The sequence below is a fragment of the Blennius ocellaris genome (assembly GCF_963422515.1).
Source record: "Blennius ocellaris genome assembly, chromosome: 21".
NCBI classification, from domain to species: Eukaryota; Metazoa; Chordata; class Actinopteri; order Blenniiformes; family Blenniidae; genus Blennius; species Blennius ocellaris.
In genome coordinates, this window is record NC_137670.1 from 881,796 (window position 1) to 899,085 (window position 17,290).

A 17,290-nucleotide genomic window follows, 5' to 3' on the forward strand; every position below is an offset into this window, starting at 1 on the left:
ATAAATCCCATGACGGCCGGATTAGATCGTCTGGTGGGCCGGTTCTGGCCCCCGGGCCGCATGTTGGACCCCCCTGCTGTAAGGCCTCCAAAACTAGCAAAACGTACAGAATGAGACTAAATGTCTCACGTCTAAAACGTTAATGCAGACGACTGTAAGATGAAACTTACTTAAAGAGTAAATCCTTCTAAAGGTGAGCATCAAAGAAACACCTGACATGAATTAGAAGCTTCAATCCAGAGTTGGACCTCGGAGAGATTAACCAGAGTATCAAGTGACAGTTTTGAAGAAACCCCAAATGCATCCGCCGTTTTATGTCCTTTTATAAAACATGTCAATCTTCGTTCTGGAGCAGAGTATTACTGATGCGTCTTTTACAATCTCCTTATTCATCCACTTCACTCTGACGGCGCTAATCGCCTTAAAAAGTGTCGTCCCACAAAGATGCCAACGACCTGCAATGACCTTGAGTTTGTTTAAAGGACCATATTTCACTATATTTCATGTTTCGCAGTCCATCTTATGCTCATGTGGGATAATAATGTGGGTGATTCAGTGTAAAACACTCAAAACGTGTGAAATTCGAGCGATTTCTTGGATTGAGCCGACGTCACCTCTCAGCTCCTCCGCCCCCTCCACCCCCTCGGTGACGTAGCCAGCAGCTGGTAGTTGTAGTTAATGTACTTACAGATCTCGGCGCCTCGTTGGTCTTTTATTGTGGGAACAGCAGCAGGTCCAGTTTCAAAGTACCGGTACCGTAGTTCTGGAAGCTTCTTTGGTGACGCGTCGCTCAAAAACAAACACATTCTTTGCGGAAAAGAAAAAAAATGTCTTGTTTTGGTTTCTCCGCATGTCAGTCTTCCTGGAGGCGGGGCTTCTCCGGCTCTGTGACGTCATCAAGGTGGTGCCGGGTCATCAAATTGAATCAACAGAGAAAGATCCTGTGAACTCAAGCTTGAGGGAATCAATGAAAAAAAAAGAAAACACCTTGGGGATGTTTATGAACCCCAAATAGCACTTTTATGATGTTTAAAGCACAGAAAAGTCGATTTAGTAGAAAATGGGACCTTTAATTTCACGAAAATCCTAATTCATGCAAAAACTCCCAAACTATCGTGACTGGAGAACAGTAAGTCGCTGCTTGAGCTCAAATTTAAATAGGCTTTTATTTCTTACAAACTATTTTATATATACACGGGAACAAAAGCAGGACAACGTGACACAAATCATTTATATGAAACAAAATCGTGCGCTCTGCAAAACAATGTCTGTTATACTATTCCTCTGGGATTTATTCTCTTTTTTTTTCAATTAAAAAAGTCGTTTTTAAAATGTTTATTATTACATTTATGATCCAAAACGTCTCGACCTATAATAAATAATAAATCTGCGTGACGTCACTTACATTTTAAACTTTAAATGGTGAGGCGAGTTTCTCCAGTTGCACATTCAGGTCGTTGTTTGAGGATCAGACCAGCTGACTGGTCGCCGCCCCTTTAGTGACGTCACGCCGCGCGGCTCATCGCTCCGTGCGGACGAAGTGAGCAGATCGAGCGCACCGAGGCGCACCGGAGGACCGGAGGACAACCGGAGGACCGGAGGAGAACCGGAGGACCGGAGGACAACCGGAGAACCGGAGAACCGGAGAACCGGAGGACCGGAGGAGGACCGGAGGACCGGAGGAGGACCGGAGGACCGGAGGACCGGAGGAGGACCGGAGGACCGGAGGAGGACCGGAGGACCGGAGGACCGGAGGACCGGAGGAGGACCGGAGGACCGGAGGACCGGAGGACCGGAGCCAGCAGAGTATCTCCGGAGCAGGAGAGGAAGCAGGTACCCCCTCCTTCCCTCCATCTCTCCTCCATCCGTCCCCTCATCCCTCTCTCTCTCTTCCATCCCTGCCTCCATCTATCCTCTCCATCCATCTCTCTTCTTCCTCCATCTCTCTTCTCCCTCCATCTCTCCCTCCCTCCATCTCTCCCTCCATGTTTTTTCTATCACTTTTCATTCGTTTGCAGTTAAACATTTGTTGTCCTGCTGTTGTTTTATTGTTAAATCTAAATAGTTTTTGATCTTCCTCCTCCTCTTCCTCTCTTCTCTTCTTCCTCCTCTTACTTCTCCTCCTCCTCCTCCTTCTATTCCTCCTCCTCCTCCTCCTCTCTCCTCTTCCTGCTCTTCCTTCTCCTCTTCCTATCTCCTCTTCCTCCTCCTCCTTTTCCATCTCCTGTTCCTCCTCCTCATCTTCCTCTCTCCTCTTCCTGCTCTTCCTTCTCCTCTTCCTGCTCTTCCACTTCCACCTCTCCTCCACTCTACTCCTCTTCCTCCTCCTCCTCTTCCTCCTCCTCCTCTCTCCTCTTCCTTCTCCTCTTCCTCCTCCTCCTCTTCCTCTCTCCTCTTCCTGCTCTTCCTTCTCCTCTTCCTCCTCTTCCACTTCCACCTCTCCTCCACTCTACTCCTCTTCCTCTTCCTCCTTTTCCATCTCCTCTTCCTCCTCCTCTTTTTCCATCTCCTCTTCCTCCTCTTCCACTTCCACCTCTCCTCCACTCTCCTCCTCTTCCTCTCTCCTCTTCCTCTTCCTCCTTTTCCATCTCCTCTTCCTCCTCCACTCTTCTCTCCCTCCTCCTCCTCCTCTTCCTCCTCTCTGCCCCCCAGCAGTGTGTATGTTTGTGGGTGGAGTCGGTGACTGCTGGTCAGCATTGTGGGTGGAGCAAAGGAGTTGGAGGAGGAGCCTCAGCATGAGGGTGGAGGAACTTCTGCTCTGGTCCTGAGCTGCTGGAGATCAGAGGAGAAGAACCGCAGAGTCCATCGTCTCCAGGCCCCGGGGGACAGGAGGGTGGAGGACAGCAGGGTAGAGGACAGGAGGGTGGAGGACAGGAGGGTGGAGGACAGCAGGGTAGAGGACAGCAGGGTAGAGGACAGGAGGGTGGAGGACAGGAGGGTAGAGGACAGGAGGGTAGAGGACAGGAGGGTGGAGGACAGGAGGGTGGAGGACAGCAGGGTAGAGGACAGGAGGGTGGAGGACAGGAGGGTAGATGGCGGTATGGTAGAGGACAGGAGGACAGTAGGGTGGAGGACAGGGGGGTAGAGGGCAGCAGAGTAGATGGTAGAGGGTAGGAGAGTAGAGGACAGTAGGGTAGAGGACAGCAGGGTAGAGGACAGGAGGGTAGAGGACAGCAGGGTACAGGACAGGAGGGTAGAGGACAGGAGGGTAGAGGACAGCAGGGTAGAGGACAGCAGGGTAGAGGACAGCAGGGTAGAGGACAGCAGGGCCTCCAGGAGAACCCAGACGTCCACTGAGGAGAACAAGACTGCAGATCATGGTGAGGAAGCTTTGTGGCGTTTCGTCACACGAGAACGATTCACGAACTTGTTCTGCGTCTTTGTGCTTCACGAGGAAACGTGACGGTTTGACCACGTCTGGAGCAACCGACCAAACCAAATGTCCCCCGAAGTCCCGTCTTTGTTGACGTCATGGAGACAGGATTTATCAACGCAGCTCCAACCTCTGGGACTATTTTCAGGGAGTTTAGGGTGGAGGAGCTGTGAATCGCCTGCTGGAGGCGCTGCTGCTCATTGTTTTGATGTCAGAGCTTCTCCTGGAGAGTTTTAAAACGCTGACGTCCGGCGGCAGAGCGCCGCCTGCTGGACAGCGGCTTTGCTAACATCCACGTTGCTGCGTTGCTTTGTGGTGTTTTCAGCGTAAAATCCGTCCAAACAGCAACATGTTGTCATTAAAAGTCAGACGGCACAGTGCCGCTACACTAGCCTGCCGGCTGGCTGCAAACTGTGGAATGGATTTCCTGACTCATTCCTCCACGTCTCACTGAGACCCGCCTCCCTTCCGGGAATCCAGTCCACAGTTTGCAGCCAGCAGAGCAACAGGGAAACACTGAGGAGTCGTTTCAGCAACAGTAAAGCAGACGAGGCTTCATGGATCAGAAATCTCTGATCCGTGAATTAAGTTGATATCGGAACCTGATACCGATCCTAGATCGGATCAGCCCCAGACGTGGGCTACATGCTACAAGCTAACGGCCTTCAGGGCTCACACAGTAGCGAGGCTACATGCTACAAGCTAACGTTCTTCAGGGCTCAGACAGTAGCGAGGCTACATGCCACAAGCTAACGTTCTTCAGGGCTCACACAGTAGCGAGGCTACATGCTACATGCTAACGTTCTTCAGGGCTCACACAGTAGCGAGGCTACATGCTACATGCTAACGTTCTTCAGGGCTCACACAGTAAAGGTGAAACGTGCAGCACATGGCAGTGGAGAAGGTTCTGCAGGGCGTCACTGAGAGACTTCGGCCTGGACGGTTGGTACCGCCCAACAGAACCTCTGGATCAGATGGTTGGTACCGCCCAACAGAACCTCTGGACCAGATGGTTGGTACCGCCCAACAGAACCTCTGGATCAGATGGTTGGTACCGCCCAACAGAACCTCTAGACCAGATGGTTGGTACTTCCCAACAGAACCTCTGGACTCCACGCCTTGGACTTCCTGTGAGAAAATACGTAGTGAAGTAACTTCCTGTCTCAGTCTGCTTCTGGGTCACCGGACAAGTGACGAAGAACTGGACCGGGCCGGGTGTGTCTTGGCGAGGTCCTGGTCCTGGTCCTGGTCCTGGTCCTGGTCCTGGTCCTGGTCCAGGGCTGAGCTTGAGACCTGGTCTCAGACTGAGCTTTGTTTTGATTTCATGGATGTGCAGAGGATTTAATCAGTGAAGCTTCTAAAATGGAGGCTGGAGGTTCATCGGAGCGTGAAGGGAGGGGGGGGGGGGGGGGGGGGGGGGGACAATGTGTATGACATCCACATCCATGGAAACAAAGGGGAGGAGAGTTACAGAGGAGAGAGTTACAGAGGAGAGAGTTACAGAGGAGAGTAACAGAGGAGAGTTACAGAGGAGAGAGTTACAGAGGAGAGAGAGTTACAGAGGAGAGAGAGTAACAGAGGAGAGAGAGTAACAGAGGAGAGTTACAGAGGAGAGTTACAGAGGAGAGAGAGTAACAGAGGAGAGAGAGTAACAGAGGAGAGTTACAGAGGAGAGAGTTACAGAGGAGAGAGTTACAGAGGAGAGAGAGTAACAGAGGAGAGTTACAGGGGAGAGAGTAACAGAGGAGAGAGTTACAGAGGAGAGAGTTACAGAGGAGAGAGAGTAACAGAGGAGAGAGAGTTACAGAGGAGAGAGAGTTACAGAGGAGAGTTACAGAGGAGAGAGTAACAGAGGAGAGTTACAGAGGAGAGTTACAGAGGAGAGTTACAAAGGAGAGAGTAACAGAGGAGAGAGTTACAGGAGAGAGTTACAGAGGAGAGTTACAGAGGAGAGTTACAGAGGAGAGAGTTACAGAAGAGAGAGTTGTGATGGAGGACGTGTGTGTGATGAAACAGTGATGGAGGACGTGTGTGTGATGAAGCAGTGATGGAGGACGTGTGTGTGATGAAGCAGTGATGGAGGACGTGTGTGTGATGAAGCAGTGATGGAGGACGTGTGTGTGATGAAACAGTGATGGAGGACGTGTGTGTGATGAAGCAGTGATGGAGGACGTGTGTGTGATGAAGCAGTGATGGAGGACGTGTGTGTGATGAAACAGTGATGGAGGACGTGTGTGTGATGAAGCAGTGATGGAGGACGTGTGTGTGATGAAGCAGTGATGGAGGACGTGTGTGTGATGAAGCAGTGATGGAGGACGTGTGTATATTCCAGGATCTGAAGCGAGTGCTGTCCTTCCCTCCGTACCCCGGAGATTACCTCCACCCGGTGGTGTACGCCTGCACCTCCGTCATGCTGCTGTGTCTGCTGGTCTCCATCATCACCTACATCCTCCACCACAGGTGACTTAAGTCTCCTCACCTCCACCCTATTATGTCGGTGTGTCGTCCTCCAGCCTATTATCTCAGTGTGTCATCCTCCACCCTATTATCTCGGTGTGTCATCCTCCACCCTATTATCTCAGTGTGTCGTCCTCCACCCTATTATCTCGGTGTGTCATCCTCCACCCTATTATCTCGGTGTGTCATCCTCCACCCTATTATCTCAGTGTGTCATCCTCCACCCTATTATGTCAGTGTGTCATCCTCCACCCTATTATGTCAGTGTGTCATCCTCCACCCTATTATCTCAGTGTGTCATCCTCCACCCTATTATGTCAGTGTGTCATCCTCCACCCTATTATGTCAGTGTGTCATCCTCCACCCTATTATCTTGGTGTGTCATCCTCCACCCTATTATCTCAGTGTGTCATCCTCCACCCTATTATCTCAGTGTGTCGGCCTCCACCCTATTATGTCAGTGTGTCATCCTCCACCCTATTATCTCAGTGTGTCATCCTCCACCCTATTATCTCAGTGTGTCATCCTCCACCCTATTATCTCGGTGTGTCATCCTCCACCCTATTATCTCGGTGTGTCATCCTCCACCCTATTATCTCGGTGTGTCATCCTCCACCCTATTTTCTCGGTGTGTCATCCTCCACCCTATTATCTCAGTGTGTCGTCCTCCACCCAACAGCTCCAACAGGTGTCCAAGTGGTAGAACACACGTCTCTTCCTGTCGATCACACGCTACTTGTGTTTTACTTGTGATTAAATGACGGAGGAAAGAATGAAATGACGCTCCAGCTCCCCTCCAGCAGGGGGCAGTATGTGGCGGTGTAATACACACCGTCAGTCAGCAGGGGGCAGTAGTCCTCTGTCCGGATTTACAGGTGGAGTAATGTTTTGTCTGTTCTGTTTCAACTTCCAAGACTGCGGCATTCGAGACGGCCAACAATATGGCCGCTTCCGCCATTTTGTTTCGAAGCACCACTGCCGATAGGAAGCGGTCGTTCATGGTTACGAATAGAAATGACTCCTCCAGGTGTGTGACCTCACCTGAAGCAGAGGTGACCTCACCTGTACAGGTGCACTGTTTAACCTGCACACCATCACAGGTGAAGACTTATCCTCCATCTGGTTTTCTTTAGTCCCACCTTGTGTTCTAGGACATATATCTCTTTAGAAGTGAAACAGTAGAACTGAACCATTAGAACCACATCGGTAGAACTGAACCAAGAGAACTGAACAAGGAGAGCCATATCGGTAGAACTGACCCAGGAGAACCACATCGGTAGAACTGAACCAAGAGAACTGAACAAGGAGAACCATATGGGTAGAACTGAACCAACAGAACTGAACCAGGAGAACCACATCGGTAGAACTGAACCAACAGAACTGAACAAGGAGAGCTATATCGGTAGAACTGAACCAAGAGAACCGAACCAGGAGAACCATATCGGTAGAACTGAACCAAGAGAACTGAATAAGGAGAACCATATCGGTAGAACTGAACCAACAGAACTGAACAAGGAGAGCTATATCGGTAGAACTGAACCAAGAGAACCGAACCAGGAGAACCATATCGGTAGAACTGAACCAAGAGAACTGAACAAGGAGAACCATATCGGTAGAACCGAACCAGGAGAACCATATTGGTAGAACTGAACCAACAGAACTGAACAAGGAGAGCCATATCGGTAGAACTGAACCAAGAGGACTGAACCAGGAGAACCATATCGGTAGAACTGAACCAGGAGAACCATATCGGTAGAACTGAACCAAGAGAACCGAACCAGGAGAACCATATCGGTAGAACTGAACCAAGAGAACTGAATAAGGAGAACCATATCGGTAGAACTGAACCAACAGAACTGAACAAGGAGAGCTATATCGGTAGAACTGAACCAAGAGAACCGAACCAGGAGAACCATATCGGTAGAACTGAACCAAGAGAACTGAACAAGGAGAACCATATCGGTAGAACCGAACCAGGAGAACCATATTGGTAGAACTGAACCAACAGAACTGAACAAGGAGAGCCATATCGGTAGAACTGAACCAGGAGAACCATATCGGTAGAACTGAACCAGGAGAACCATATCGGTAGAACTGCGATACCGATTTTAGTTTTCAACCAAATGTAGTGAGTTTAAATGATAAACATATCAAAGTTTTTGCTCTAAGTACTAATGACTCGATACTTGCTAAGTATACCTACTGCTAAGCATCGGTAGCAGGTTAAGTCTTAACCTGCTACCGATGCTTAGCAGTATCGATAGCTACCGATACTGCTAAGTGTCGGTAGCAGGTTAATTATCTTAACCTTGTTCATCGTTGGCAGCATGATCCGGATCAGCAGGACCGGCTGGCACACACTGCTCAACTTCCTGTTCCACACCGGACTGACGTTCGGGACGTTCGCAGGAGGCATCAACCAGACCAGCGTCCCAGTGGTGTGTCAGACGGTAAGCCCCGCCCCCTTATAGTGTGTCACACTGCAAGCCCCGCCCCCTGTGGTGTGTCACACTGCAAGCCCCACCCTCTGTGTTGTCAGACTGTAAGCTTCTCCCCTTGTCACATGTAAGACGATAAGCCCCGCCCCCGTGGGGCGACCTGTCGCCAAAATATAACACCAAATATAACACAGTCATTTGAACCAGACTCAGAGGACGAGGAACCTGCAGAACGTGTGTGTGTGTGTGTGTGTGTGTGTGTGTGTGTGTGTGTGTGTGTGTGTGACACCTGCAGCTCAGCTGTATCAGTTTTTGTAAACAAAACACGGACAAAGATGCTAACGCCTGTTGCCTCTGGTGCTAGCGGAGAGGGTTAGGGTTATAGGGACGTCCAATATGGCGGCGACGTTTGGTCTCTCTCTGGCACGGGACGTCTGGGTGAGACGCTGATGTTTGCTTGTCTCCGTTCCTCTCGTCCCGTCAGGTCGGCGTCGTGCTTCACTACGCCTCGTTGTCCACCATGCTATGGCTAACGTTCACCGCGAGAAACATCTGTACAGACGTGACCAACGACCCGCTACGGGTCCCGGACCGGACCAGACCAGCCTCTCGCTCCAGGCCGGCGGTCCTCAGGTAAACTGGTCATGTGACGCTTCAAAAGACACCAGCGTTTGACCACGGCAGCTCAGAGGTCAAAGGTCGAGGGACTGGCTGATGATCATGTCAGTGTCGTTGAGGTGACCCGTACCAGGATCTGAAGCCTGGTTTACCTGCTAAACCTGGTTCATTACATCCATCAAGACATTCAGACAAAGACGGTGAGACAACGACATTTAGACATAAAGGAATAAAGACATTGAGACGTAAAGACAAAGACGTTCAGCCATAAAGACATGAGGACATTCAGACATAAAGGTTCCAGAAACAGAGAACCAACCTGCGTCCCTCGTGATTTCACTTGTTCTCATTCAGTTTCGTGTTTTGCGCAGATTTTACCTGATGGCTGACGGGATCCCGCTCGTCGTCGTTGGGATCACTGCGGCGTTGGGTTTGGAGAACTACGGCAGCAGGGACGGCGCTTCATAGTAAGAACTTCATTATTCACGACCCATGAAGTTTTCATGAACTGCTGAATAAATGAAAGGAGTGTTAAAGTTGTGTACGTCTGTTTTTAGCTGCTGGATGGCCTGGGAGCCCAGCCTGGGGGGGTTCTTCGCCCCCGTGAGCCTGCTGGCGTCGGTCATGTGCGTGTACTTCCTGTGGACCTTCGTTCAGCTGAAGCGCCACCCGGACAGGAAGTACGAGCTGCTGCTTCTGACCGAGGAACAGCAGCAGCTGTCGTCCGCCGAGTCCAACCACCACTGCCACGCTGACAGGGGGGCGGCTCTAGGGCCCGCCGGGGACGGCCCCCCTTTTTGTCCGGGGGTGTCGGTGTTGGCCAATGAGCACTCGTTCAAATCTCAGCTCCGGGCCACTGCTTTCACCCTCTTCCTGTTCCTGTCCACCTGGGCGCTGGGGGCACTGGCGGTGTGCCTGGGACACTTCCTGGACATGGTCTTCAGCTGCCTGTACGGCGCGTTCTGTGTCACACTTGGGCTGTTCCTCCTCATCCAGCACTGCGCCAAACGGGACGACGTGTGGCACCGCTGGTGGGCCTGCTGCCGCTCCAAGACCAAGACTGAGGAAGGGACCGGGGAAGGACCGAGACCAGAGGTGCATCAGCCACACTGCCCGGTGAAGTCTCTGTGCTCGGGCAAGCAGCCGCTCCTTTCGCCACACCTCCTGCAGAGTTCCCTCCACAACATGGCCACGCCTCCCCTGAGCCCAACGGCCAACCACGCCGGGCCGTGCCACTTGGCCGTCGTGACCCCCGTAGACGCCGGCGCCGCGTTTTCCCTGGTGGAGCCGACGGCGTCGCCGCGTCCACAGTCGCTCCCCGACGAGCTCCCCCGTCCGCCGCTGCCCCTGCAGAGCTGCCTCAGCGACAGGGCCAAGTCGCGCTCCTTCAACCGCCCGCGGCCACGCCTCCAGGACTACCGCGCTCACATGACCTCCACCAGCATGGACGGGAGCGTGCACAGCCCTCACCTGGACAGCCCTCACGCCGCGCACCACCTCCAGGGTTCACCCCTGCTTTCCAACAGCCCGCACCCAGACCTCCAGCCCGCGTGTCCCAGCCCCCACCTGGACAAGCAGCTGGCTTCCTGCCACACGTTGCAACGCCAGACGTCCTGCCAAAGCGTGCAAGACTCCCTGGCGTCCTGCCACGCCCGCAACATGCACGACAGCATCACTTCCTGCCACAGCCTCCTCCTGCCCGCCCAAGGGATCCAGGCCTGCCAGTGGCCCATGTGCAGCCTGGCCGATCACTCTTCCAACGGCAGCTGTTGCGAGAAGGCCGATCCCTTCGGCGCGCAGTATCCACCGAGCCCCGACGCGTACGGCTGCATGTCCAGGGCAACGGACAGAGACAAGGATCTTCTCACTGTCGAGGTGGAGCAGAGGGGTTTCCCCAGAAACACGCTACCTCGGCAACACGCCACGGTGGGCCGGCGAGGAACCATCGGCCGAAACAGGAGTCTGCAAGAAGACGGCCTGTTTGGCTCGGACGCCACCGGAAACATACGGACTGGCCCTTGGAAGAATGAAACCACGGTATAGCCGCCACCCATTCAAACTTCTAAGTGTTTGTGCCTCCTTGCCTTCAGCTTTGCCCTAAAACCAGTTTCCATGCGTCATGATTTTCCACGTCCCTTTATGACAGCGTTAACTTTTAAGTGTGTAGCAAAATATTTTCTATCACGAATATTGAAAATGGGAAAGACTCCTGATGTCTTAAGTGGCAGTCAGTGTTGTGAAGCGGTGCAGGTCCGGAGCAGGAAGGTTCAGACTGTGAGAATAAAAACATTGATCGAGTGTGAAAATGTCTGAAAACCTTCAAAGTTTTCCAGCGAAGCTAAAGACCCGCTGACTGGAGGTCTGGTTCTTCACCCTGGACTTCTGCAGCCTCCTTCCAGTGTCGTACGATCAAAGTTCAACGAGTCCATCACTGATTGCACCTTTGAGTACCGGGATCCTTCCTCGTGTTCACAGTCTATATTCGTTGATGTTGCATTTCACCCTGTCGTATCAGAATTCAGTGTTTCACACATTTGAATCAATGTGTTTGTGATGCATGTGGTGTGTTTTGCTCTGTGGACTTATTACTCATCACAGTTTGATCAGATTGGTGAAGGTTCTTTCGTGGACTTGGTGATGCTCTATGGAGACACGTTCTGCTGCCTATCGTCCAGAAGACCTGGTCCTAGTGTGTCCCAGGAACCCTCACCGTTCTGAAAGAAGTGCCACGTGCTGCAAGCACACACTTTGTACGAAGCCAAAGGGTTGTGCCAGTTTTCACTGTGATGAGAAACCAAACAAAGAATCCTCAGTGAGCGGTGGCATCGTTCGGACCACGGTACCAAGAAGAACTCAGGTTTTTAGAGGATCTTCCAGAAACATCCAGACACTTTCCAGCAGAGCGTCTGGCCTCCGCAGACTGGAGTCCTTCATGTGTGTCACAATCAGACATGTCAACCGTTGACATTCTGAAGATGCTTGAGACATTTCTGCTGTGGTGTTGATGCTCTGCAGCCTGACGGACTGACGGACTGACGGACTGACGGACTGACGGACTGACGGACTGACGGACAGACGCTGGGCGTCACTGCACGGCAGGAAGGTTTGGGAGGAAGCACACTGATCTGGACGCCACGCCGCCCTCAACACCACATTTAGACTCTGACTGACTCTGAACACTCCGTTACAGCTGCTGACTGAACCTGTTCACGTGTCAGTGCTCACTGTCTGTCAGTGGTCACTGTCAGTCAGGAGTCACTGTCAGTCAGGAGTCACTGTCCCCGTGTTTCACTCACAGCTTCACCATTTTCTTCTTGTGTTTGTTGGATTTTCTTCGGCAGAATAAAAAACTGGACACTTTGTTCACTTTGTGTTTCTTCTGCACCTGAAATAAAGATTTACTGTGATGAATGGAGTCGTCCTCTGTGACATCGACTGAACATCTACTGAACACATACTGAACATCTACTGAACATCTACTGAACACCTATTGAACGTCTACTGAACACCTACTGAACACCTACTGAACGTCTGTTGAATGTCTATTGAACACCTACTGAACACCTACTGAACACCTACTGAACGTCTGTTGAACATCTACTGAACACCTACTGAACATCTACTGAACGTCTACTGAACACCTACTGAACATCTACTGAACGTCTACTGAACATCTACTGAACACCTACTGAACACCTACTGAACATCTACTGAACGTCTACTGAACATCTACTGAACATCCACTGAATGTCTATTGAACATCTACTGAACATCTACTGAACGTCTACTGCACACCTATTGAACACCTACTGAACGTCTACTGAACATCCACTGAATGTCTATTGAACATCTACTGAACATCTACTGAACGTCTATTGAACACCTACTGAACATCTACTGAACACCTATTGAACATCTACTGAACGTCTATTGAACATCTACTGAACATCTACTGAACGTCTACTGAACATCTACTGAACATCTACTGAACGTCTATTGAACACCTACTGAACATCTACTGAACACCTATTGAACATCTACTGAACACCTACTGAACATCTACTGAACATCTACTGAACGTCTACTGAACATCTACTGAACACCTACTGAACGTCTACTGAACACCTACTGAACACCTACTGAACACCTACTGAACATCTACTGAACACCTATTGAACATCTACTGAACATCTACTGAACACCTACTGAACGTCTACTGAACACCTACTGAACACCTACTGAACACCTACTGAACATCTATTGAACACCTACTGAACGTCTACTGAACGTCTACTGAACGTCTACTGAAACATCAGGCAGGAATAGGAGGAAGAGCAGAGGAGGAGGAGCAGCATTCACCCTCTGACCCCTTCTCGACATGAGATGAGACGTTACCACTGCTGAGAGGATGAGAGGATGAGAAGATGTGAAGATGAGAGGATGTGAAGATGAGAGGATGAGAAGATGAGAAGCTCCCACACCGTCGTTCAGCTGCTCCTACACTTTGTCCTCTTTGTCTCTCAAGGTTTCTGGGGTCTCTTCCTTCCCTTCATCTATTCCTCCATCCTTCCACCTTCCTTCCCTCCATCCATATATATCCCTCCCTCCCTCCCTCCCTCCCTCCCTCCCTCATCACCATTTCAGCAGCAGAGAAGTCAGAAAAATGACGCTAACATCTCTGATGTGAACATGACCTATTTAGAAGCCGAGGAGAAGCCTGCAGGGCTGCAGTGCTGGCGGAGCGCCTCTCCCTACGTCACCTCTACACCCGCTACGTCACCTCCACAACAAACCATCATCCAATGCGACACAAAGGAGAGAGGAACTGGACGAAAGTCACTTCATTCTTAAACTGAACATTTTTCTGGGAAATGTTTTACCGAACTGTCCAAAACAATGTTTTTTTCAATAAATAGTACTTAAATAAGCAACACGTCATTTACACAATATATTTTACGACGACAACCCTCCTCACTTGGAAATCATACTTGAATTATTCCTCTCATGGCCTCCAAACAGTGTCTGTAAGGACAAGATTTCAATTAATTAGCTTGTGACCGCTCGTCAATTCCTCATTCTAAATGTGTCATTATGAAAGTAAACATCTCATCCTCACCATGTTAACAGTTTGTCATTATGAATAAAGTAGTTTAAAGAAATTGTCTCGTTCCTGTCTATGTTCACAAAAGGTTTTTTTTTAAGGTCTCATTCATGTGGTGGTTTTCCAGCAAGGTGCAGCTTTTCTGTGGATCAAACGTTTAAAAAAAAAAGGAACATTAAGCTGCAAATAGCCACAGAAGCCACAAGCATTCCCTCTAATGAACAAATATCAATAGAATGAACAGTGTTGGCGCCATTATACACGTTTGTCCACGCTTTCTCTGTTTACCTTCACACGGGCCATATGTGCAGTTCTCATGTTCAGCCACTAGATGGAGCTCGGGTCAACGTAATGAGGAAGTGAAGCTCCAGGTGAAGAGGTCAGGTGAGGATGTGAGAGCAGACAGACTTTAGACCTCGCCGGTGTGACAGAGGGTCCGATGAAAAGTTTATTCATCGCTTTGAATGATTAAAATCAAACATTAAATAAAATGCCTTCATGATGCATTCAGGGTCCGCTCAGTAAAATACGATTAACGTAAATAAAAATGACTTCACGGTGTATTCAAATGTACCATTACAATTACATTACTGTCATTCTTTAGACCCTACCGTCATACGGTCAACCCTACTGTCATTCTTTAGACCCTACTGTCATTTCGTCAACCCTACTGTCATTCTTTAGACCCTACTGTCATTTCGTCAACCCTACTGTCATTCTTTAGACCCTACTGTCATTCTTTAGACCCTACTGTCATTCTTTAGACCCTGTCATTTCGTCATCCCTACTGTCATTCTTTAGACCCTACTGTCATTCTTTAGACCCTACTGTCATCTCGTCATCCCTACTGTCATTCTTTAGACCCTGTCATTTCGTCATCCCTACTGTCATTCTTTAGACCCTACTGTCATTTCGTCAACCCTACTGTCATTCTTTAGACCCTACTGTCATTCTTTAGACCCTACTGTCATTTCGTCAACCCTACTGTCATTCTTTAGACCCTACTGTTATTCTTTAGACCCTACTGTCATTTCGTCATCCTACTGTCATTCTTTAGACCCTACTGTCATTTTGTCAACCCTACTGTCATTCTTTAGACCCTACTGTCATTTCGTCAACCCTACTGTCATTCTTTAGACCCTACTGTCATTTCGTCAACCCTACTGTCATTCTTTAGACCCTACTGTCATTTCGTCAACCCTACTGTCATTCTTTAGACCCTACTGTCATTCTTTAGACCCTACTGTCATTTCGTCAACCCTACTGTCATTCTTTAGACCTTACTGTCATTCTTTAGACCCTACTGTCATCTCGTCAACCCTACTGTCATTCTTTAGACCCTACTGTCATTCTTTAGACCCTGTCATTTCGTCATCCCTACTGTCATTCTTTAGACCCTACTGTCATTCTTTAGACCCTACTGTCATCTCGTCAACCCTACTGTCATTCTTTAGACCCTGTCATTTCGTCATCCCTACTGTCATTCTTTAGACCCTACTGTCATTCTTTAGACCCTACTGTCATCTCGTCAACCCTACTGTCATTCTTTAGACCCTACTGTCATTCTTTAGACCCTGTCATTTCGTCATCCCTACTGCCATTCTTTAGACCCTACTGTCATGTTTTAGACCCTACTGTCATGTTTTAGACCAGCGGTGCTCAACACGTCGATCGCGATCTACCAGTCGATCGCAAAGGTCGTAATAGTAGATCGCATGACATTAGAAAAAAAAAATTGACGCTGATGTAATGAAACTAATTTACCTTTCTGAATTACGAGTACGATCGAACGCAGCGTCAGATGACGGCGGAATGTTTCTGACCTTTAGGTCGACGCACACGTACAAACGACGACGCTAAGTGTGGCGAAGCTAACAAGCTAGTCAAGCGAGTTACCGCAAATTTGAAGCCCCCCCAAAAATGAGTGGGGGGGGGCTGGACCAAGTGAGAAGACGAAGACGTGTCACTTTCACGAGGAATGGGAGGTGGACTGTTTTTTCACGATGTCATTTTCGAAGTGCGTTTGTCTCGTCTGCCAGTCGAGCGTCACAATACCAAAGAAGGTAATCAGAGTAAACTCAGGTAATTACAAAAAATTTTCCTAGTTAATTGTCGTGTTGCACAATATTGGCTCGTACGGTTTTGCAAGATACATCATTATACATTGTACGTATAAAGAATCCTCAATATATTTGAAAATAAATATACGTTTTGCATTTTTGTAGTGGGGGATCACTTTGACTTGGTGGTTTTATAAAGTAGCTCGCAGGCTGAAGAAGTGTGGCCCCCCTGGTTTAGACCCTACCGTCATACCGTCAACCCGGCTGTCATTCTTTAGACCCTACCGTCATACCGTCAAGCCGGCTGTCTTTCCATAGACCCTACTGTCATTCCATCAACCCTACTGTCATTCCGTCACCCCTACTGTGATTCTGTCAACCCTACTGTGATTCTGTCAACCCTACTGTGATTCTGTCAACCCTACTGTGATTCTGTCAACCCTACTGTGGTTCTGTCAACCCTACTGTGATTCCGTCAACCCTACTGTCATTCCATCAACCCTACTGTCATTCCATCACCCCTACTGTCATTCCATCAACCCTACTGTCATTCCGTCACCCCTACTGTGATTCTGTCAACCCTACTGTGATTCTGTCAACCCTACTGTGATTCTGTCAACCCTACTGTGGTTCTGTCAACCCTACTGTGATTCCGTCAACCCCTACTGTCATTCTTTAGACCCTACCGTCATACCGTCAACCCGGCTGTCATTCTTTAGACCCTACCATCATACCGTCAAGCCGGCTGTCTTTCCATAGACCCTACTGTCATTCCATCAACCCTACTGTCATTCCATCACCCCTACTGTGATTCTGTCAACCCTACTGTCATTCCATCACCCCTACTGTGATTCTGTCAACCCTACTGTCATTCCATCACCCCTACTGTGATTCTGTCAACCCTACTGACTAAAAAACAAGTGTAAGTAATGTGTACACAGCACTTTAAAAGTGAAATAAGGTGGTAAACCTTTACATGGTAAAAACACGTTGAGAAAAATGGACGTTCGCAGATCAAGTTCCTCTGAACCCCACATCTATTGTAAATGTGGAACTTTGACAAGAGTTGCTTCCTCGGCCACTCGTCAGAGTATAGAAGTGAAGGTTTTAGAGTTAAACTGATTAACACGTTGTGGTTCACGAGCAGCCGTCTTCACAATCAGCCACTTATCAGGCTTCATGCAGTTCAGACCTTTTGAGGTTCTTTTATTCCGGAATAGCAAATTGAAAACAAGCCTAAGTC

General features: G+C 49.3%; 1 protein-coding gene across 1 annotated transcript; it reads left to right on the forward strand.

The window, feature by feature from the left end:
• Positions 1-5,711: 5,711 nt before the first annotated feature.
• Positions 5,712-10,929, forward strand: adgra1a (adhesion G protein-coupled receptor A1a; the record flags this gene model as incomplete). The annotated part of the gene is made up of 5 exons (XM_080517387.1): positions 5,712-5,833; positions 8,157-8,280; positions 8,753-8,901; positions 9,258-9,353; positions 9,444-10,929. The coding sequence occupies exons 1-5, from the start codon at positions 5,784-5,786 to the stop codon at positions 10,927-10,929; spliced, it is 1,905 nt and encodes a 634-aa protein (XP_080373513.1). The 5' UTR covers positions 5,712-5,783.
• Positions 10,930-17,290: the final 6,361 nt, after the last annotated feature.